At 49.0% G+C, this 23,985-nt stretch overlaps 1 protein-coding gene across 1 annotated transcript in view; it reads left to right on the top strand.

Moving 5' to 3' along the window:
• Positions 1-23,978, top strand: part of KCP (kielin cysteine rich BMP regulator) — a 75,358-nt gene extending 51,380 nt beyond the window's left edge. Inside the window, 15 exon segments of the mRNA XM_087935617.1 lie at positions 333-506; positions 3,781-3,863; positions 5,618-5,738; positions 6,759-6,841; positions 8,231-8,330; positions 10,360-10,448; positions 12,076-12,178; positions 13,806-13,948; positions 15,488-15,660; positions 18,166-18,277; positions 18,392-18,493; positions 20,057-20,221; positions 22,191-22,403; positions 22,406-22,499; positions 23,534-23,978. Of these exon segments, the coding sequence (XP_087791743.1) occupies positions 333-506; positions 3,781-3,863; positions 5,618-5,738; positions 6,759-6,841; positions 8,231-8,330; positions 10,360-10,448; positions 12,076-12,178; positions 13,806-13,948; positions 15,488-15,660; positions 18,166-18,277; positions 18,392-18,493; positions 20,057-20,221; positions 22,191-22,403; positions 22,406-22,499; positions 23,534-23,751 (1,973 nt within the window). The 3' untranslated portion in view covers positions 23,752-23,978.
• The last annotated feature ends 7 nt before the right edge of the window (positions 23,979-23,985 follow it).

Raw genomic sequence — 23,985 nt, 5'->3', positions numbered from 1 at the left:
GGAAAGGAAAGAAAATAAGAGAGAGAGAGAGAAAGAGAGAAGGAAGGAGAAAGAAGAGAGACATAAAGAGAAAGGAAGGAAGGAAAGAAAGAAAGAAAAAGAAAGAAAGAAAGAAAAAAAGGAATAAAAGAAATAAAGAAAAGAAGGAAGGAAGGAAAGAAAGAAAAAGAAAGAAAGAAAGAAAGAAAAAAGAAAAAAGAAAAGAGAGAGAGAGCAAACTGGCCCAAGAAATGCAACCTCTCCCTCCAGCCCTGCCCAGACAAGCAGGGGCTATTCCCCCCACCCCACAAGGCAGTCCTGACCCCTCTCTGCCCCCCCCATCCCTTCTGCAGGTTGCACCCATGAGGGCCAGGATCGGGCCGATGGCAGCAGCTGGTTTTCTCCCTCCGAGCCCTGCCAGGCCTGCCTGTGTGCAGACGGCGTCGTCACTTGCACCCAGATCCTCTGCGTGAGCTCCTGCCCCGCGCAGGTGGAAGTGCCCGGGGAGTGCTGCCCGGTGTGTGCAGGTGAGGAGGGGAGCCAGCGGGATCCCTGGAGGGGGGGAGAGTGGGGGGAAGGCCATGGTGGAACCTCTCCCTGACATGGTATAACAGAATATCACAGTGGGAAGGAGGTCATCTAGTCCAGCCCCCTCCGGTTCAAGCTTCTCTTCCCACTCTCTGATTCTGTTATCTTTGGGGCATCTTGCGACCAGAAAAGGAACCCCGAGTCCTGTTCTTGTCAGCCTTGCGAGGTAGACCACACTAGCAACCCAACACGGTGCCTATTATTGCACGTGGTCCTCTACTTACAACCATTCAAAGTCACAACGGCACTGAAAAAAAGTGACACGGCCGATTTTCACACTGACGATCATTGCATCCCCCTTATGACCACGGTCAAAATGCCGACTGACTCACATTTATGACGGTCACGGTGTCACGGTGTCCCGGAATCAGGGATGGGATTCTACCGGTTCGGATCGGTTCTGTCATGCCGCCCCTGGTGGAGTCTTACTCTGAGGAAGAGGAGGAACAGCCGACAGGGAGTGGAGGTGTGGCTCCGGAGGTCGTGGAGGAGGCTGGGGAAGGGCAGAGGCCAGCTAGGCAGTCAGAAGAGGACCCAGGCCCATCCCCTCTCCATCCTAGGGCAGGCAGGGAGGAGAGGATCAGGGAGAGAGGTGGTCTATGGGGGAGGAAAGGGCCCTGATCTCCTTCATGGGCTGCAGCTGTGACAACTGGTTAAAAGGACGGACACGCGTATGGGCCAGTGCTGGAAACAAAGCATGGAAATATCTCTAGTTTGTTGTTCTCCTCTGAGTTTGGCGTCCTTCTCAGTGTGTGTTCCGATATCTGTGGATGTCCTCCAGCCCTTGTCTTGCCTGGTTTGTGTTGTTTTTTGATTCTTCATAATTTAAACGGCGTTTTCCTCCTCCTGGTAACTGCTCGTGGGGGAATTTGTTGTCTCCAGTCAAGGATATTCGGAGCTGGGAAGCAAAGTGAAGGAATAAAAGGGGCTTCACCTCTTTGTTGTGACTGTGTTTTATTTTGTACACCCACCCTGGGTCGTCACAGATTCTGTAGAACCGGTTGCTATGATTCTGAGCAGTTCGGAGACCAGGCAAACGTGCCCCTAGCTGGCCCGCCCCTTCCCCACCTGCCCCTCCCCACCCAGTCAGTCCTTATCACGCATGCGCGACGTTGCTGACTGCGTTCTCCCCCGTGCAGTCACTCCTTAAGGTATTTATTTTTCTCCCCCAACGATCAGCTGTTCCGATGATCAGCTGTCCGATGATCAGCTGTTCCGATGATCAGCTGTGCTGGGATCCCCTTCGCTGTCTCACGGCTTTGCCCAGGAGGCTTCCCTGAGGCCCAGGAGGGTAAAAGGGGTACGGGGGTTGGGGACCGGGGTTATGTACCCCTCCCGCTCCATTTTTGGCCTTCCAGGGCCCCCATGGATACCTTCTGGGAGCAAAAAACATTCCCATAGGAGGCTTGCCTGAGGCCCAGGAGGCAAAAAAATAGGGGGGCGGGGTTGTCTGCAAAAAAAGAGAAGCCACACCCACCCAGCCACATGGCCACGCCCACCCCGCCATGCCCACAGAACCCATTGTTACGAAATTTGAATCCCACCCCTCCTCGGGATCCCATTTTGCGACCTTCCGCACAAGCCAAAGTCCACGGGGAAGCCGAATTCCCTTAACGACTCGGTGACTCGCTTAACAATGGCCGGGATTCGCTTAATCAAATGCGGCGCGAAAGGTCATAAAATTGGGGCCAGCAACTGCTCACTTAGCCACAGTGAAAGTTGGGCTCCGTTGTGGTCGAACGTTGAGGACTACCTGCATTGAGGACAGTCGCGGTGTCCTGGGGTCACGGCGTCCCCTTTTGTAACCTTCCCAGCTAGCGGGTGATAAATAAAGTCAAGCAAAGAAACCAGATTTGTGTCCACTCGTAATACATTCCTAGGCCTGTTTTAGTAGTTGCCATTAAAAAAAGGCGCGGGGGAATCTGGAAGAGCCGTGCAGCAGTTTGGAAGCGAACGTACATTCCAACTCTTCTCTTTAAAAGATTGTAACTAAACTACCAGAGCTTTTGCCTGTGAATATATTTAATTGGAGAATGTGATTGATGACACCCAGCCCGTGAAAGTGCTCAGTTGGAGAATCTGGTTGATGACACACCCAGGAGAGAGGGGGGTAACAGGGTCACAGGGGCCTGTTAATTACATAGGTCAGAGTTGGCTTCAAACAGGGCAGGGCCAGGATGTCGCCTCTAATGGATCCTTTGGACTTTTTTGAAGTTTGGCTCGAGAATCATGATTTCATTAGGGCGATGGCTGGAATCCCGACAATTTGCTTAACCACAGCATATTTATTTAACAACTGCAGTGATTCCCTTACAACCAGGGGTGGGATTCTACTGGTTTGGATGAGTTCAGGCGAACCAAAAGTTAAATTTACATCTGGTTCGCTGAACCGGTAGTTGAACCGACTGGTTGGACCCATCCACCCTGCCCCGCCCTGCCCCTCCCCGGAGTCTCCACGCTGCCCATTTTGCATGTAGGTAAGTGCAAGGTCTGCGCAGGGGCTCTGGGAGGGGGAAAACGGGCCTTCTAGAAGTTCTGGAAGTCCAGAAATGGGCCTGTTTCCAGCTTCCAGAGAGCCTCTGGAGCCTGGGCCACACCCAGGGTGAATTCCACCCCTGCTTACGACGCTTTGTCTGATTACAATTCTATTCCAGACTCAAATTTCTCTTCTCTAACCGTTAGGAGTCTCTTCCTCTGTTAGGAATTGCTAGTCACCTAACAGTTGGGTTGGAGATACTGTATATAAACCAGGATAGACATTTAATACTATCTCTTTAAGGGAAGGCTAAAATTGTAATTGGGTGTGGTTCCTCAAATGGCCATAAGATGGAGCCAGAAACCTGGCTTGTATGTTCTGGTTGTTGTTAGTTGCGTCGCTGTTTTTGGTTCCTGCATTTCCCCATTGACTGTTGCTGATTGTCGTTATTGTTGGATTGATGTGAGTCTGTTACGTGGACTGTTTATGATACTGGACTTTGTTATTTGGGTTATCCCTGGATTGAAAACTGACTGCTTTAACCATGTATGACTTGGACTGCTTGTTGGACTTCGCTTAACCGTTTACTGGAAGCAAAACCTGCATATTACTATTCAGTGTATCTGTGTGGTGGTTGTGTGTTATTCCTCACCACTCTCACTACGCGTCCCTGAGTGCGCTCATTCTCCTAGTGGGGAATTACTTCAACACTCTCTCCTCCTCCTTCCTGTTCCCAGATTGCAGCTACGGGGGGCATAATTACGGGCCAGGGGAGAGCTTCCAGCCTGGAGGAGACCCCTGTGAAGTCTGCACCTGTCAGGTAGGCGACCCCTCCCCCTGGATCAGACCAGGGCAGTCCTCCACTTACGACTACAATTGCTGTTGCTAAGCCAGGTATTTTTAAAGTGGATTTTGAAGTCCTGACCTGTTTGAAACTACAGTGGCGCTGAAAAAAGGGGACTTACGACTGGCTTTCACACTTAACGACCGTTGCGGCATTCCCCAAGGTCATGTGATCAAAATTCAGGCACTCGGCTACCAACTCGTATTTATGATGGTCGTAATGCCGGGGGGGGTGTCATGTGAGCCCCTTTTGCCACCTCCTGGGGAGCCAAGGTCAAGGGGGGGAAACGGATTCACTTAACAACCGCGTGTCCTAACTTAGCAAGTGATTAATTTAACAACTGGGGTAAGAAACTGTCGTAAAATGGGGCAAATATCACTTTGCAACTGAAATTTGGGGCTCAATGGTGGTCGTAAGTCGAGGACTACCCACCCTGTTTTCTGATCCTGTTGTAAGGCAGTCAGAGCGGCATGACTGGAAGATGGAGCAGCATGCACATTTAATTAGTGCCTGCAATGACGGAATATATTTAATTTAATTAGAACATGCAATAACAGAATAAATTGAATTAGTGCATGCAATGACAATAAATTTAATTAATTTATGCAATGACAGAATACATTTAATTAGTGCATGCCATGACAGAATACATTTAATTTAATTAATGCATGCAATGACAGAATACATTTAATTAATTCATGCAATGACAGAATCAATTTAATTAATTCATGCAATGACAGAATCAATTTAATGCATGAAATGACAATAAATTTAATGCGTGCAATCACAATATTAATTTAATTTAACTAATGCATTACATGACAGAATTAATTTAATTTAATTAGTGCATGAAATAAGAGAATAAATTTAATTAGTGCATTCAATGACAGAATACATTTAATTTAATTAATGCATGCAATGACAGAATCAATTTAATTAATGCATGCAATGACAGAATCAATTTAATGCATGCAATGACAGAATCAATTTAATTAGTGCATGCAATGACAGAATACATTTAATTTAATTAATGCATGCAATGACAGAATACATTTAATTAGTGCATGCAATGTCAGAATACATTTAATTTAATTAAAACATGCAATGACAGAATCAATTTAATTAGTACCTGCAATGACAGAATACATTTAATTAGTGCATGCAATGACAGAATACATTTAATTTATTTAATGCATGCAATAAGAGAATCAATTTAATTAATGCATGCAATGACAGAATCAATTTAACTAGTGTGTGCAATGACAGAATACATTTAATTTAATTAATTCATGCAATGACAGATCAATTTAATGCATGCAATGACAGAATCAATTTAATTAGTGCATGCAATGACAGAATACATTTAATTAGTGCATGCAATGTCAGAATACATTTAATTTAATGCATGCAATGACAGAATCAATTTAATTAGTGTATGCAATGACAGAATACATTTAATTAGTGCATGCAATGACAGAATCAATTTAATTAGTGCCTGCAACGACAGAATCAATTTAATTAGTGCATGCAATGACAGAATACATTTAATTAGAACATGCAATGACAATAAATTTAATTAATCTATCCAATGTCAGAATTAATTTAATTTAATTAATGCACGCAATGACAGGATACAATTTAATCAGTGCCTGCCGTGGCAGAATGCAATGACCCCCCCACAGGCCCCTCCCGCCCACAAACTCGCCCCCTCCCTCTGCTCCCCTCCCCAGCTAATGTCAGACGGCCACCCGCACCTCCAGTGCCATCGCCGGCAGTGTCCCAGCCTGCTGGATTGCCCTCAGAACCAGATTCAGGCGCCGGCGCCTGGCACCTGCTGCCCCACCTGTGCAGGTGAGTCTCTGCCCCCCCACCCTCCACCCCACTTTCCATCTCCACTGGTGGGGGGAGGACTACCCGCTTGGGGGTGGTGGTCTTGGACTCCGGGTCCCAGCAGCCTCGCCCAGCCTGATGGTGGACGATGGGTAGTCCTCAGAGGCAGGTCCTCTGTAAGGCAGCGGGCCAACAAGTGGGCTCAGTGGGTCAGTCTGCCTGGTCACTTTTAGGCCCCCCCACATCCCCCATCGGCGGTTTCGGGGCGGCCAGAGCAGCCCTTGAAGATCCCTGGTGGGAATGAGTCCTCAAAGCTTTCTCTCTCTCTCCTTCCTCCTTCCCTTCTTCATCCCTTCCTTTCCCTTCTCTGCTCTCCCTCCTTTCTCCCTTCCCGCTCTTTTCTCTACACTTCTTTCCTTCTTCTCTTTTTTCCTTCCTTCCTTCCTTCCTTCCTTCCTTCCTTCCTTCCTTCCTTCCTTCCTGCCTGCCTGCCTGCCTGCCTGCCTGCCTCTTTTTCTTTTCTTTTCCTTTCCTCCTTCCTCCCTCTCTCCCTTCCTTTTTCCTTACTCTTTTCCTTCCTTCCTTCCTGCTTGCCTTTCTCTTTTTATTTTCCTTTCCTCCTCTCCCCTCCCTCCCTTCCTTCCGGCCTGCCTTTCTCTCCTTTTTTCTTTTCTTTTCCTTTCCTCCTTCCTTCCTTCCTTCCTCCCTCCCTCACTGTTTTATTTACTCTTTTTTCCTTCCTTCCTGCCTGCCTTTCTTTTTCTTTTTCCTTTCCTCCTCCCCCCTTTTTTCCTTACTCCCTTCCTGCCTGCCTTTCTCTCCTTTTTCCCCTCCTTCCTTCCTCCCTCACTTTTTTATTTACTCTTTTTCCTTCCTTCCTTCCTTCCTGCCTGCCTGCCTTTCTTTTTCTTCCTTTTCCTTTCCTCCTCCCTCCCTTTTTCCTTCGCTTTTCTGTCCTTCCCTCTTGCCTCCTCCTCCTCTTCCTCCCTCCTCCTCCTCCTCCTCCTCCTCCTCCCCTTCCCCTCCCCCATCCTTTCAAAGAAGCCCTCAGCAACTGCACCTCCGACCGGCTGGGCAACGAGGTCCAAGACACTCAGGAACCCTGCTACACCTGTATGTGCCAGGTGAGGCTCCATCTGGGACAGACGCCGGGTCGGGGTTTGGCATGGCAGCGACAGAACCAGAGGTTCAAATATTACCATTTGTGGTGGACATGTACAGAAGCAAAAAGATATTGGACAAAAATACACACATGGTTAGAAAAGATGACAAAACGACATAATAGATTTAAAACCCAAGATATTTTTATTGGGGATTTTACCTGAAAACTGTAGTAAAAAAAACAACAACATATTGTCCAGCAATCACCCTAATTGAATCATGATTCTCGAGCCAAACTTCAAAAAACTTCAAAGGATTTATTAGAGGCGACATACTGGCACCGCCCTGTGTGAAGCCAACTCTGGTGCAGCAACTAGAATTGTATTTGCTCAAAACTGGAAAAATGAAAAGTTTTTTGACGGAGGAGGAGTTGATTAAGGAAAACAGTGGGATGCGCAGAAATGAGTAGATGAACACTGACAATTAGAGAACAAGAAGAAGTGGAAAATTATAGGATGTGAGATTTCACTTTATAAATGGTTGGAAAAGAAAGTAAGATGTTAAATGAATAGCATTGTAATGATAAGACAGATAAGTGTGATGACCCAAAGGGGCGCGGCACAAAAGCAACAAAGTCTTAAAAGTAGGTAACGTCCCTTTAATTCCTCCGACTTGGCCTCCAATGTCCAGTTATCATCGGCTGGAGAAAAAACTCGCCCAAGAACCGTTTTTAAAGGGAAGAAATTAGTCCAAACCCAAAGTACATATAAATTATTAAAAAAAAAACAACGCAAACCACGCTGCAGCAATTAACGAGACAGGGCAGGATAAGGAATTGCAGACTTAACAAAAGATAATGAAACACACACACACTTGGGAGGACGCCAGAACCCAGTTAAGACTTGACAAACAAAGATAATTCATGCTTTGCTTCCAGCAAGGTGCTGTGCGCAAACAGCCTCTTTTATCCTGTTTTCCCAGCTGCAGCTAATGAAGGGAATCAGGGCCCCTTTCTCCCCCGTAACCCACCTTGCTCCCTTCTCCATTCCTCCCTGCGTGCCCTAGGATGAAGAGTAGGTGGGCCTGGGTCTTCCTCTCAATGCCCAGCCGGACTCTGCCCTTCCCCAGTTTCCTCCACAGCCACCAGAGCCCACTCCCAGTCAGCTGCTCGACCTCCCCCTCAGAATCAGACTCCCAACAGGGGCAGGAGAGATAAGTAGGTTTGAGTAGGTTGTAACGTGGATGTAATCTTAGTAAGAAATGCATACGGAACATAAAACATTTGCACAAGATATATGTACCCAGCCGACACACTGTATAACTAAGAGATGGGTTTGTTTTCAAATGAAAATAATTATTTCTTAATCTTAAAAAAAGATTGCCACGCCTGACCTCGCCCTCTTTCCATGCAGGATCTCACCTGGGTCTGTGTGCATCGAGGATGCCCCTCCCTCAGCTGCCCCAGCGCCCAACGCTTCACTCCGCCGGGTTCCTGCTGCCCAGTCTGTGATGGTGACACCTGTCTCTGCCCTTTACCTCATCTCCTCCCTCCCTCCCTCTCCCTGCCCTGTGGAGGTTTGGTCTAGGGGTTAAGGTACCAGGCTAGAAAGCGGGAGGTCATGAGTTCAAGTCTCACCGTAGGCTGGGAAACCAGCTGGAGACTTTGGGCCAATCCCCAGGAGACGGTGAGTTCTAGTCTCACCTTAACTATGCAAGTCAGTTGGATGGTTTTGGCCTAATCGCCAGGAGACTGGGAGTTCTAGTCCTGCCTGAGGCATGAAAGCCAATTGGGTGACTTTGAGTCAATCACCAGGAGACGGTGAGTTCTAGTCTCACCTTAGCTATGCAAGTCAGTTGGATGGCTTTGGCCTCATCGCCAGGAGACTGGGAGTTCTAGTCCTGCCTGAGGCAGGAGGGCTGGTTGGAGACTTTGGGCCAATCACAAGGAGATGGTGAATTCTAGTCCCGCCTTAAGACAGGAAATCTGGCTGGAGACTTTGAGTCAATCACCAGGAGAGTGGGAGTTCTAGTCTCACCTTAGCTATGCAAGTCAGTTGGATGGCTTTGGCCTCATCACCAGGAGACTGGGAGTTCTAGTCCTGCCTTAGGCAGGAGGGCTGGTTGGAGACTTTGGGCCAATCACAAGGAGACAGTGAATTCTAGTCCCTCCTTAGACGGGAAAGCTGGCTGGGGACTTTGAGTCAATCACCAGGAGACGGGGAGTTCTAGTCCTGCCTTAGGCATGAAAGCCAATTGGGTGACTTTGGGCCAATCACTTGGTCCAACACACCTCTCTCAAAGGTTTGTTTTTGTAGGGAAAATAGGAGTAGGAAGATGTGTTGGATATGTTCACTACCCTGAGTTAGTTATACATGTAATAAAGGCGGAGGGAGGAAGGAAGGAAGGAAGGAAGGAAGGAAGGAAGGAAGGAAGGAAGGAAGGATGGAGAGAGGGAGGGAGGAAGGAAGGAAGGAGGATGGAGAGAGGGAGGGAGGAGGAAGGAGGAGGGAGGATGGAGAGAGGGAGGGAGGAGGATGGAGAGAGGGAGGGAGGAAGGGAGGAGGGAGGGAGGGAGGGAGGAAGGAAGGAAGGAGGGAGGAGGAGGGAGGGAGGGAGGAAGGAAGGAAGGAAGGAAGGAAGGAAGGAAGGAAGGAAGGAAGGAAGGAAGGATGGAGGAGAGGGAGGGAGGAAGGAAGGAAGGAGGGATGAGAGAGGGAGGGAGGGAGGAAGGAGGGGGAGGAGGAGGAGAGAGGGAGGGAGGGAGGATGGAGAGAGGGAGGGGAGGAAGGAAGGAGGGAGGGAGGAAGGAAGGAAGGAAGGAAGGAAGGAGGGAGGGAGGGAGGATGGAGGGAGGGAGGAAGGAAGGAAAGGAGGGAGGGAGGATGGAGAGGGGAGGGAGGAAGGGAGAGAGGAAAGGATGGATGGATGGGGAATTCTGGGAGCTAAAGTCCACAAGTTTGCAAGTGGCCACTTTGGGAGATCTCAGCATTAGAGGAAGACCACTTTACAAAGCTTTAGTAAGGCCACACTTGGAATAGTGCAACTATTGGCGGTCACCACAATATAAACAAGACGTTGAGACTCTGGAAAGAGTGCAGGGAAGAGCAACTAAGGGGATTAGAGAGCTGGAGGCTAAAACAGACAAGGAACGGTTGCAGGAATTAATTTAATGAAAAGAAGAACTGTGGGGGGACGGGGACGTGATAGCAGTCTTCCATGGTTGAGGGGCTGCCCCAAAGAAGAGGGAGTCAAGCTATTCTCCAAAGCACCTGAAGGCAGGAGAAGAAGCAACGGATGGAAACTCATTGAGGAGAGAAGCAACTTAGAACTAAGGAGAAATTTTCTAACAGTGAGGACAATTAACCAGTGGACCTGCTTGCCACCAGAAGTTGTGGGTGCTCCCATCAGCGGAGATTTTCAAGAGCAAATTGGACAGCCATTTGTCTGGAAGGGTTTAGGGTCTCCTGCTTAAGCAGGGGGTTGGACTAGATGACCTCCAAGGTCCCTTCCAACTCTTGTGATTCTGTGGTTCTTTTTGCAGAATGCGTGATCGAGGTTGACGGACGACGCGTGCCCGATGGGGAGACCTGGAAGGACAGCGCGGACAGCTGCGTGTCCTGTTCATGCCGCGTAAGAATCTCACAAACCCTTTTCAACCCGAACCCTGCACGGTCTGTTCACTGACGAGTTGGGAGCCCGTGCAGGAAAATCCTCGACTTAACGACCAGGCTGGAGCCGAGAATGATAGTCATAAACCCCCATTCCTCGTTAAGCCGGCAATCGTGCCTGATTTTACGACCTCTTTTTTTTTTACGGTGGTTGTTAAGCGAATGCAAACGTTGTTTAAGTGAACGGCCCAGCCATTAAACGAACGCGTTGTCTGCACAGGTTGTGAGTTCGATCCCAGGTAGAGGCAGATATTTCTCTCTCTCTGAGCACACTGAGAATATATCTGCTGAACAAAACTCCTCATTGGGGACAGGAAGGGCATCCGGCCAGTAAAACACTTAGCTCCGTTCAGTTGGACAGACTCCACCCCGGAAGGGATTGTGGGGTCATTAAAAGGAGATGATTTCTAGTCATAGTCCTGGAGTGGTACAGTGGCTTCAAAGTGGAACTTTCATCTCACCGTGAGGAGGCTGTGAGTTCGATCCTAGGTAGAGGCAGATATGAGATGAGAATTTATCTGCTGAATACAACTCCGCACTGGTGACAGGGAAGGGCATCTGGCCAGTAAAACACTCAGCTCCATTCAGTTGCCACAAGGGATTATGGGCTCGTTAAATGATTGCACTGACATAATCATGACACACTGAAAATGGTTGTAAGTGCAGGACGGTTGCCAAACTCATTCATGGAGGTGGGGCCAGCCATCAAAACTCTTGAATCTGGGTCGTAAATAGTTCTGGGCATCTGTGCTATATCTTTAAATGGTCACTAAGCAAGCAGTCATACAAAGAGGTCTCCTTGTAACGACCAAAGATATTGGCAGTATTTCTCAGTTCCACAAGTTTCTAGTCCATGTTGAGACAGGTCGTCCTCAAATTACGACCACAACTGAACCCCCAATTTCCAGTGCTAAGCGAAACAACTGTTAACTGAATTTTTCCCCCATTTTATGGCCTTTTTTTTGCCCCGGTTGTTAAGCAAATCACGGCAGCCATTAAGTGAGTCATATGGTTGTTAAGCGAATCCGGCTTCCTCCCTGTCAGAAGGTCTCAAAAGGGGAAATCACGTGACCTCCAGGACACTGCAACCGTCATAACTATGAACCAGTTTCCAGGCATATGAATTTGGACCACGGGGATGCTGCTGTGGTCGTAAGTCTGAAAAACGGTCGTAAGTGACTATTTTCAGTGCCGTTATAACTTCAATTGGTCACTAAACGAACAATTGTAAGTCGAGGACAACCTGTTTTCCCTTTCTAGTTGTTGGTGGGTTTTATTTTAACCAAAAATAAGACTGAGGCTGAAAATGGATAAATGTTAGAATGGCCAAAGAACGATGTAGATTTGAACGCAGGGCCGGCCATCTTACCTGCAAGGACGCACAGCCCCGAAGGTTTGGCTCACCATCCCGGATTAGAATGGCATTTCTGCGCGTCTTTCATAGCTGGCATTTCACGGGAGCTGCTTTGCCATCCTTGGTGCCACCCAGAGAGGTTTAGAGGGGGTGTGTGGAAAAAAAATAGACTTTTGGGTGGCAACACAGTTGTGTCGTACTTTGTAACACGTCACCTGCCTTGTTTGGTGTGCAGCTGGGACACGTGGAGTGCCACATCCAGGAGTGCGTGCCCCTGGTGTGCCAGGGTGGCCTGGTGCCGGTACGGGTGCCAGGGCAGTGCTGCGCTGAATGCCAAGGTAAGCAGGGGTGGGGCTTCAAATAATTTAACAACCGGTGCTCTGCCCAGGTGCTGGGAGGGCGTACCTACGGTGGGCGTGGCCCGGTCGGGCTTCGTGCACCACCCCGATTGCAAAAATGGGCCGTGGGAGGGGGCCCATTTATTTATTTATTTGTCAAAAGCTTACAACAGAACAGAAACCAGAATAAACCTAAGTTTAAATAGAAGAAATAGGAACTAATAATTGGGGACAAGAGGACAGGGACGGGAGGCACGATGGTGCACTTGTGCACACCCCTGACAGACCTCTTAGGAATGGGGTGGAGTCAATAGGGGTTAGTTTGTGGTTAAAGGAGTGGGATGGTTTGAGCAGGTGACAACAGAATCAGGTAATAAGTTCCAGGCATTGACCCCTCTGTGGCTGAAGTCGTACTTCCTGCAATCGAGTTGGACGCGGTTTACATTTAGTTTGTATCCGTTGCGCGCTCTGGTGTTTTTATTGTTATTAAAGCTGAAATATATTCATTCGCTGGTAAGGTGTTGTAACGTACGATTTGATGCACTGTAACATTCCGTTAAATTCGATCAATGAAATGAAAGCCAATATGCTAAAGGAAATCATAGGAGATTTGGTTGATAAACTAAAAGGCAAATCTGACGGATGCAATAAATGGAATTTCCCAAAGAAAATAAATGCAAATTCGATCCGTAAAGGCGAACTGGAGAAATTAAAAGCGCATTCAATCGATGCCATAAAATTGGAGGAATTAAACGCCGATTCGATCGATGCCATAACATTGGAGGAATTAAAAGCGAATTCGATCGATAAGACACAAGCCAATTTTAACAGATAAAACAAATGCAAGCTTGATAAATAGAATAAAAGCGAATTGGATTCATCAAATGCAAAGAAGCCATTTCCGGATATGAAATTCTCTCGTTGTCTAAAATTTATGCTTCAGTGTTGCGGGATAGCTCAGATTCTTAGCTTGCAAGATCCTGGTTTGAGCTCTCATGCAAATGGTGGTATGAGGAGGGCATTGTTTGCTAAGACCCTGCACTTTGCTCTAATTTTTTTGAAAAATACTGATTATTATTTTTTATTACAGACTTAGCCAATACATTTGCACCTAGCGGCCCCTCCCCAGGGTGATCTGGGGGAGGGAATCCAGGTGCAATGATCTTGGGGGCAGGAGGGAGAGGCAGTTTGCAAGAGGATATCACTGTCAACTCATAAAATATTCCCATGGTCTTTTTAGAGTTGCCAATAGAACGGGAGGGGGGAGCAGTGCGGCAGCTTGGAAACCGAAAGTGCATTCCATAAATGTTTTCAAAGATAGTAAGTAGGTGACTGAAGTTCCTGCCTTTGCAAAATTCTAACTGGAGAGCCTGATCGGTGACTCTGGGCTATGGAGGTGTCCCATTAGAGGATATGAATTACGATACACCCAGGGGAAAAACCAGGGTCAAAGGTTACAGTGAATGATGCGCCTCAGAGTTGGCTACACCCAGGCAGTGCCGGCATGTTAACTCCCAATAAATCCTTTTGAAGTTTTGGAAGTTTAAACGGGGGTCACTGCCAGAATCCTGACACCCACCTTCTCCCCCTCCCTCTCCCCCCCCCCCCCATCCATCTCTTTGCCCAGATCCCGGCCAGAACTGCTCCCACCTAAGCCAGGTGTTCCAGTCCAACCAGCGCTGGCAGGTGGACGAATGCACCTCCTGCGTCTGTCTGTCCGGGCAAGTGCACTGTCGCCGTGAACGCTGCCCGCCCTCCGCCTGCGCTGCGGTGAGTTACAGAGAGAGGGGTGGCGGGTATCAAACAGAGCCTGTCCCACACTGGGGCTCCCCCAGTTTAAGGGGGAGTTGCCACAACCACCTGGAGGGCTGCCTTAAAGGTAGTCCTCGACTTACAACCATTCATTTAGGGACTGTTCCAAGTTAACAACGGCACTGGGGCGGGGAAAAAAGGACTGTTTTTCACACTTGCGACCATCACAGCCTCCCCGCGGTAGACATAAGGACACTTGGCAGCTGGTTCGTATCTACGACGGTGGCAGGGTCCCAGGGTCGCGTGGTTTTCCCCCTTTGCAACCTTCTCACCAGCGAAGCCTTTGTGGGGAAACTAGATTCATTTAACAACGGTGTGTGGCTAAGTTAACAACGGCACTTAACAACTGTGTCAGGAAAAGTCATAAAATGGGGGCAAACTCCCTCCTCAACTGTCTCGCTTAAGAACGGAAATTTGGGGGGGCTCCATTGGGGTCGTAAACCGAGGATTACCTGTACTGGTCCAAAACCATTTCCCTTACTGGGGAGATAGGATTGTCTCTGGAGCAAGGAGAGGGGAAGAGAGAGGAACTTGGATGCTCCCAGTTCTCCCAAGGCTTCCTGAGACCGTAATTAAACACAGGCTTAGTTAAAACCATTTGTTTTATTTTAACGCTGGGAATTATGTTCATTCCCAGCCTGTAATGAGTCCCAAACAGTTCCTCGAGATAAGCACTCACCTTTCTCTCCTTTGAATTGCTGCCCACAACCGTTGTAATGACGAGGCGGTCGAGTTGTTTGATCATGACCAACTGAATCAGGATTATCTTTATTGGAGTCTCTAGTCTTGCATTTATACACATTTTTAATTATCCTCCAACATTGGTTAACTTTGGTTACTGTTTAGCATACTAGTAATTAACACAATTAATTATCTCTAGTTAAAGTCTAGCCTATGTTGACTTCCTCTCTCTAATCCTCCTTTAGATTAGTGACTTTGTTTGCCTGAGTTGTATTTGCTTGGAAACATTCTTTATCTGAGGTTTGCCATCCGAGATTGGAACATTCCTGCAATTACAACTCTACAAAACAACTAAAGTGCCAAATGAGCTATAAAAAAAAAAACCAACCGAAGTCCACAGGGAGCTTCAAGCTTTAATCTGAACAGAGCAAACGACTTTGCTTCCTGCAAAGGTTTCTTCACCTTGGCCTGTCCTTTATCCCTTAGGGGAGGGGGCAATCCCCTCCCAGCCTTTCTCCCGAGTCGCCCCTGTTGTCTCAGCTGCTCTCGCCTTCCAGCAGCTCTGTGCAAGTGCGCGCTGGGAACAGGCTCCCCTCGTTCCTCGGCCTCGCTGCTGCCAGAATCCAAAGGCTCCGGAGGCAGCACCCCGCTCCCAGATGACCCTGGCCCCATCTCTGCATCAGATGCAGGACCCTCATCCGAGTCCTCTCCAGACTCCCGGACTGGTCCCCGTCCTTCCCCACTGTCCGATTCCACTGCCGTCTGCACAGGCTGCTGGCGAACCGCAACACACCGGGCTGTGCTTTTCACCAACAGGATGAGATTCCATCCCTGATCCCCGGCGTGTGCTGCCCCCGCTGCGTCCCACATCCTGCCACCTGCGTGGCCTTCGGCGACCCACACTACCGGACGTTCGACCGCAAAATGATCCACTTCCAAGGGAGCTGCACATATGTCCTGTCCCGGGATTGCCACAGAGGGGACTTCAGGTGAGTCCCCTTCCTCTCCAAGCCCGGCTCTTCAATCCTCATCTCCTTTTAACGACCCCGTAATCCCCTTGCGGGAGGGAGTCTGGACAACCGAGCGGAGCTGAGAGATTACTGGCCGGATGCCCTTCCTGTCACCAGTGCAGAGTTATACTCAGCAGATATATTCTCAACGTGCCCAGAGAGAGAGAAATATCTATTCTGACCCAGGCTTCCTAAACCATAATTACGCCCACCCTTATTTTAAAAACAAGACTTATTTGATTGCAACGCTGGGAATTGTTTTCATTCCTAGCCGGTAATGAATCTCAAACAGTTCCTCGAGATGAGCACCCACCTTTCTTTTCTGTGAAGTGCTGCCAAGAACAGAAGTATCAAATGAACTAAAAAGAAAAACCAACCAAAGTACAAAGAGCTTCAAGAATGAATCTGAACCGGACGAATGACTTTGCTTCCTGCAAAGGTTTCTTCACCTTTGCCTGACCTTTATACTTTATGGAGGGGCAATCGCCTCCCAGGCTTACTCCCGAGTCGCCCCTGTTGTCTCAGCTGCTCTTGCCTTCTAGCAGCTCTGTGCATATGCGCACTGGGAACAGGCTCCCCTGGGTCCTCTGCCTCACTGCTGCCAGACTCCAAAGACTCCAGAGGCAGCACCCCCATCCCAGATGGTCCTGGCCCCCTCTCTGCATCAGATGCAGGACCCTCGTCCCAGTTCTCTCCCGACTCCCAGACTGGTCCCCGTTCTTCCCCGCTGTCCGATTCTGCTGCCGTTTGCACAGGCTGCCGGCGAACCACAACAGTTTTGGTTCCCCAATGTACAGAATAGAATAGAATTTTACTTTATTGTCACTTTGTACACTAATCGTCATACGTTAAAACGGAAGTTGCATACAGCTCTCAAAGGCCCTCTAATATAAACATAAACATGACAAGATAAATAAATACAAAATCATGCATCTACCCACATATATTACATGACTCAGAGAAACCACACAGCCTGCACACATCTCCCTGGGTAGTACTGAATATACCATGTTGCTCAGTTCCTGTCTGGGTGTTTTGTCTTTGGGGTGGACAAGCTTCTGCCTTGGTGCATTGTTGGAGTTGCAATTATATTCTTGACTAGCTCGATCTCCGCGCTTCGCTATGAAACTATGTGGTCGGGCTTAGGTTTTGGGGAGGAAAATAAGGGGGAAAAATCCTGCCTCTGCACTACCAGCATCCATCGGAGTTCATCTAGCAAGCATCCTGTCAGTGTGTGAGAGAGTTGAGGGCTGTTTGGAAACTGAAACGGTATTTGCTGTGTGAGCAAGGAGATAGCAAGGAGCCTGGGCGTGGCTTAGCTCAACTGTTCTGTACTAAAGCTGGTTGCTGCTGGGAAACTGAAATCGAAACTAAACCTCCTCTGCTTGTCTTTTGCATCTGGAAGAGAATTTTTTTCAGGTGGGGAGGGGAAGTAGAACTCCTTAGCATCAGAGCGTGTTAATAATATTAATAATATACAAAATACTCTAAATGCTCTGATGGTCATTTCGAAAAATCCTTTCTTAGTGAGCTCCTAGAAGCCAAGAGGAACATACGGGCCAAATTTCAAGTTAGTAGGTTTTAAGGTCCTGGAGATTTTATGATGATGCATGAGTGCTTTTTTGCTTTTAGATAGATGATAGATAGATAGATAGATAGATAGATAGATAGATAGATAGATAGATAGATAGATAGATAGATAGATAGATAGATAGATAGATAGATAGATAGATAGATAGATAGAGGATAGATAATATAGATATAGGATAGAGATAGATAGATAGATGAGAGGTAGATGAGAGATAGATGATAGGTAGATAGATAGATAGATAGATAGATAGATAGATAGATAGATGATAGATAGATAGATAGATAGATAGATAGATAGATAGATGATAGATAGATAGATAGATAGATAGATAGATAGATAGATAGAGGATAGATAATATAGATATAGGATAGATAGATAGATAGATGATAGGTAGAGAGATGAGATAGATGATAGGTAGATAGATAGATAGATAGATGATAGATAGATAGATGATAGATAGATAGATAGATAGATAGATAGATAGATAGAGATAAGTAGAGAGAGAGAGAGAGAGAGAGATGATGAGTAGAGCAATAGATAGATGATAGATAGATAGATAGATAGATAGATAGATAGATGATAGATAGATGATAGATAGATGATAGAGAGAGAGAGAGAGAGATAGAGAGATAGATCAGTCTCAGTTAACAATAAGAGGAAGTTCCGGGGGGGGGATGGGCTCCAGCACGAGCCTAAATGTTTGGAAGAATAAACCGTTGGATCCTGGAGATCCTGCCAAAATAAGTCAGCTCGTGGGGCACCAGGCAACAAGCCAAGATTCTTGGATGCCGTCTGACTTGCACGGAGAACCAACGTTGACCTTCCCTGGACGCAGCATCCAAAGTAAGTCTGGAATTATTCCATCCCTTCCATCCCTTCCCCCTCCCCCCCAGCATCCATGTGACCAATGAGGACCGTGGACACCCGGGCGTCTCCTGGACCAAGGAAGTGACGGTGTTGATCGGGGACACCAAGGTGCAGTTGCTACAAGACGGTCTCGTCACGGTGAGCCAGGCGAAGGGACCCCCACCTCCCAAACAGCTGTTCTGCAAGAGGGGGAAGGGTCAGGCAAGATCCAGCCCCCCCCCCCGGGGATGGTGACCTCATCTCCCCCTGCAGGTGGACTCCCGAACGGTGAGCCTCCCCTTCCTGAAGGAGCCCCAGCTTTCGGTGGACCCAAAAGGCAGCACTCTGCTCCTGAACACCAACATTGGCATCAAGGTAACTGGGGGGTGGGGTGGGTGGGGAGGAGACGCCTCCAGCCCCCACAACAGGGGTGGGATGCTACCGGTTCGGCCCGGTTCTATAGAACCTCTAGCTGCGAAGAGCAGCTGACTCCAAACCGGTTCGGTGTTTGGCTCACCCGCCTGCCCGGGCTCTAAGCTGTCCTTTAATTCCCTGCTATTCCCTCCTCGGCTGCTTTGCGCGGCACAGCGGAGGTTGAAAAAGAAGGTAACGAAGAGGGTTTTCAAACGCTGCGCACCTGCGCACCTGCCCGCAGCTCTTGTCAAGCTCTCCAGGCGGCACAGCTGGTGATTTCTTGCCAACGCGCTCCACGCACGATTGTGCCCAGTTTGGAGAACCGGCAAATCGTTCCATCAGCTGGCTCAGCCCCTCCCCTCCCACTCACTCCTTGCCTGGCATGCAAGCCCTCCCAACTTGCCTGTGTTTGGTAAGTTGCTATTTCTTCCTCCCCTCCCCCGCCCCCCCCCCACCCCCCCCCCACCCCCCGACCATACACTGTTCTCTGCTCTGCCGGGAGATTTAGATTAGCTAGAAAGCAGGAAATCGTTGGGTTTCTTGCTTTCTAGATAATCTAAAAGCAGAGCCGAACCTTCCTTAGGAGGGAAGCTTCTATTTTTCACCGCAGACTCAGGTAGCAGATGGCAGAAAGATAGACCTCTGAATGAATCTGTGATTCTGTGAACGACTCAATCTGCCTGCCTGCTTTGCCTGATTTTGGGTAAAAGTTGCTCTTTTTTTATAAAAAATTCAATATTTACATAAATATTTATAATATTTACATACAAGCCATGCCCAGCCAGTCACATGACCACCAAGCCACACCCACAAATTAGGCCACACCCAGAGAACTGGTTGTTAAGAAATTTTGAATCCCACCCCTGCCCCACAAGAAATACACAGGGCGGGAGAAGAGCAAGAAGGAAAAAAATATTATAAGATTTGAGAGTTATTTTATGTATGACTTGAAAATAGAGTAAGAAATTAAAGGATATTGCATTAATAATGATATACTAAAATTGAATGCTTTGGAATCAGCCTTAACATGACGATAATTTAGTAAGATTTGGGATTTGCCTTTAAAGATAGTAGTCTGAAATTGAAATAAAAACTTAATGACGATGTAATAACGATACAAGAGGATGTGTAATGTTGAATATAATATGACGTGAATGTAAACTCAATAAGAAAGCTATGCCAATATTATTATATGCACAAGATAGATGTACCCAACCGACAGACTTCACAATTGAAAGGTGGTTTTATTCGTTGTTTTGGTTATAAAATAAAATTAAAATTAAATAAAAGAATTAGGGAAAGTCTAAATCTAAGACATTTTCCCAAATTCTTTAAAGAAAGAGAAACACATGGGGGTTTTCCCCAGAGATCGGAGACAGCGAAAACTGTGTCTCTTCTTGCGGTTGGTAGCTTTGGGTCTAGCCCTGGTCTAGCGGGAGGGAATTGGGATACCAGAAAGTTAAATCCATTCCTTCACGCCCCAGAGGTGGCACATCATTGGGTCTTTTTGCTCACCTGACACAGGTGCTCTGGAACGGCCGCTCGCACCTGGAGGTCAGCGTGCCCGGAACGTACAAAGGGCGCCTGTGTGGACTTTGTGGCAACTTCAATAGCTTCCCCCAGGATGATCTGCGGATGCAGTCAGGACACCTGAGCCTGTCCGAGGCAGCCTTTGGGAACAGCTGGAAGGTAAGTTTGGGGCTGGGAGGAAGTGGACGGGGAAGGAAGAGGAAGAGGAGGAGGAGGAGGGAGAATGGAAGGAGGAAGGAGGGAGAGGAGGAGGAAGAAAGGAAGAAAAGAAAGAAGAGGGAGGAAGGGAAAAGGGGAATGAGAGAGGAGGAAAAGAAGGAAAGGAAAGAGAAGGAAAGGAAGAGGAGGGGGAAGGAAAGAAAGAAAGAGAGGGAGGGAGGGAAAGAAGGAAGGGGAAGAGAAGAGGGGAGGGAAGGAAAAGAAAGGAAAGGAAGGGGGAAGGAAAGAAGGGAAAGAGGGGAAGGGAAGAGAAGAGAGGAGGAGAGAGGGGGAAGGAAGAGGGAGGGGAAGGAAAGAAAAGGGAAGGAGGAAAGAAGGAAGGGAGGAAGGGGGAAGAGAAGGGGAGGGAAGGAAAAGAAAGGAAAGGAAGAGGGAGGAAGGAAGAAGGGAAAGAGGGGGGAAGGGAAGAGAAGAGAGGAGGAGAGGAGGGGGAAGGAAGAGGAGGGGGAAGGAAAGAAAAGGGAGGGAGGGAAAGAAGGAAGGGAGGAAGGGGGAAGAGAAGGGGAGGGAAGGAAAGGAAAGGAAGAGGGGAAGGAAAGAAGGGAAAGAGGGGGAGGAAGAGAAGAGAGGAGGAGAGAGGAGGGGAAGGAAAGAAAGAAGGGAGGGAGGGAAAGAAGGAAGGCAGGAAGGAAGGAAGGAAGGAAGGGGAAGAGAAGAGGGGAGGGAAGGAAAAGAAAGGAAAGGAAGAGGAGGGGAAGGAAAGAAAGGAGGGTGGGAAAGAAGGAAGGGAGGAAGGAAGGAAGGGGGAAGAGAAGGGGGAGGGGAGGAAAAGAAAGGAAAGGAAGAGGAGGGGGAAGGAAAGAAGGGAAAGGGGGAAGGGAAGAGAAGAGAAGAGAGGAGAGAGGAGGGGGAAGGAAGGGAGAGGAAGAGGATGGGGAAGGAAGGGAGGAAAGGAGGGAGGGTGTGCTGTTCAGACAGTATATAGGTAATGGGAATTGACTTAGTTAAGTTAGAATTGGGAACTGTCCCCTTAAGGGAATGCATCATGGTAAATGTAGCTAATGCATCCTGGGAAATGTAGTTCATGTCATGTGGTCACATCTGTAATCCTGATTGGTCACTGAATTGACCCTTGGTGGGGTTGGGGGAGGTTCCTTCACTCTTGCCGGGACCCCAGCCGTGTGCTGGTGCCTCATCCCTTCGTTATGGGATGAAAGCTCACTATGCTTTTATACTATGAGGTCAGATGTGCAAAGAATTGGATATTAGATGGATCTCGACATAACCGTGAGTTACCTTGAGGATGCCTAATATAACCCAATAAAGAAACTTTGCATGGAAGACTTTGTAGAGTTTGCCTGTCTGTCTTTACACATTCAGCCAGTAGTTATAAAAGACAGAGGGAAAGAAGGGGAAAAGGAAGAGGAGGAGGAGAGAGGAGGGGGAAGGAAGGAAAAGAGAAGGGAAAGAAGGAAGGGGGGGGAGGAAAGAAGGAAGGGGGGAAAGAGAAGGAAGGAAGGGGGAAGGGAAGAGAGAGGAGGGGAGGGGATCCATCTATCCATGCTGGTTGGGGAAATCTGAGAGTTGAAATCCACCCATCGTAAAGTGGCTGAGCTTGAGAAGTGACACTCTAGGCATCTAGTCCAGGGGGGTCTTCAAACTTGGCAGCTTTAAGACTTGTGGACTTCAGCTCCCAGAATTCCTCCTCCAGTCAGGTTAGCTCAGGAATTCTGGGAGTTGAAGTCCACAAGTCTTAAACCTGCCAAGTTTGGCCTAGTCATTCTTCAGTTTGTTCCATGAACAACGATACGCTTTCTTCTTCCTGAACAATCCACCCGATTCCCAAACTGCCACCGTTCCTCTCCATGGGCCCTTTGGGTACCTCAAGGCCTTCACCCCACCCCAGGCAGCCCCCTCCCTTCCTGCAACGCCTGCAGACCCCCTGTCCTTTCCTCCCCCCCCCCCGCAGGTGGCCGACGCCAATGCCACAGGGGATGGACGCTGCGCCGATGCGCTGGATGCCGATCCCTGCAAAGAATCCGGGTACCGTTCCCGCAAAGAGGCCAACGCCCGTTGCCAGGTGCTGAAGTCGCCCGCCTTCGCCCGCTGCCATGCCACCGTGGCCCCAGAGCCCTTCTTCGCTGCCTGCGTCTACGACCTCTGTGCCTGTGGGGCCACCGGCCCGGGCGGACTGTCTCTGCGAGAGTCTTGGAGGCCTATGCCAGCCAGTGCCGCCAGGCTGGCGTGATGCTCCAGTGGCGCTCGCCCACCCTCTGCGGTGAGAGGGAGGTGGGCTGGGTGTGCCTTGGTCCGGGGGGTGGGGGGCGGGAGGAGGAAGTGTTTGGGGGCAAATGAAAGAGGGATGGGAACCCAGGAGGTCGAGCAGGGTCGAAAGGAGGAGACAGGTCAGTAGAAGTGAGTATTTTGCAGCCCAGGGTTCAACTGTGGGGTCCTGGGTGCTCTCTGAGCTTGGGTGTTGTTTTTTGCAGATGTTTCATGACCCAGCTAGGGAACATCATCAGTGCTAGAAGGGAGAGGGGTTTGTAGAATGGAGAAAGAGGAGGAGGAGGAGGAGGAGGAGGAGGAGGAGAAAGAGGAGGAGGAGAAAAAGAAGGAGGAGGAGGAGGACTGTGGGGTCCTTGGTGCTCTCTGAGCTGGGTGGTTTTCTTGCAGACGTTTCACAATCCAACTAGGGAACATCATCAGTGCTAGAAGGGAGTGGGGATTGTGGAGAGGAGGAGGAGGAAGAGGGGGAGGAAGAAGAGGAGGAGGAGGAGGAGGACAACGACTGTGGGGTCCTTGGTGCTCTCTGAGCTGGGTGGTTTTCTTGCAGATGTTTCACAACCCAACTAGGGAGCGTCATCAGTGCTAGAAGGGAGAGGGGTTTGTAGAGAGGAGGAGGAGGAGGAGGAGGAGGAGGAGGAGGAGACTTGTGGCGTCCTCTCTAGAGCTTTGTTGTTTTCTAGCAGACATTTCATTACCCATCTAGAGAACCTCATCAGTCTTAAAAGAGAATGGGGTTTATCCCCCCTCCCTTCCTTCCCTCCCTTTCTTCCCCCTCTTTCCGTCCTCCCTCCCTATCATTCTTCCTTTTCTCTTCCTCCCCTCTCCTCTTCTTTCCTTCCTCCATCCCCCCTCCCGCCTCCACGAGTCTGGCCCTGCCCTAGTCTTGCCTCAGTCGTCTATCCTTCATATGGGACACGTTACCCCACCCTGCCTCTCCCTGGAGTGGTACAGTCCTATCCCATCTGGCCTCTCCCTCCTTCCGTCTACTAACCCCCCTCCTCTCTCTCTCTCTCTCTTCCTCCACAGCGGTGGGCTGCCCCCAAGACCGAGGCTACGTCTTTGACGAGTGCGGCCCTCTGTGCCCCAAAACCTGCTTCAACCACGCCGTACCTTTGGGGGCGCTGGAGTCCCACTGCTTCAAGCCCTGCGTGCCAGGCTGCCAATGCCCAGCGGGCTTGGTGGAGCACCAGGCCCACTGCATCCTCCCAGAGGCCTGTCCTCCCATCATCCACGGCACCCTCTGACCGGGAGCGTCTCAGGAGAGCTAACTCCCTCAGCCTTCACTCCCTTCCGGGACCGCCACGGACCTTCGACGGCTATCGAAGCACGACACGCACAGGTTCACAAACACACACACACACAGAGACACACCCATATACACGCAGCTGCCATGGTGGCACCCTCTCCCTTCGATTGAGGCATTTTTCAAGGGTAGCAGCTGCCCTCTTGAACACGGACTCCTGAAAATTCTGGACTCC

This window comes from Pseudonaja textilis, chromosome 5, assembly GCF_049901715.1.
Source record: "Pseudonaja textilis isolate UNSWEBS1 chromosome 5, rPseTex1.2, whole genome shotgun sequence".
NCBI classification, from domain to species: Eukaryota; Metazoa; Chordata; class Lepidosauria; order Squamata; family Elapidae; genus Pseudonaja; species Pseudonaja textilis.
The sequence above is the reverse complement of the archived record's forward strand: the minus strand, read 5'-3'. Positions and strand labels throughout refer to the sequence as shown.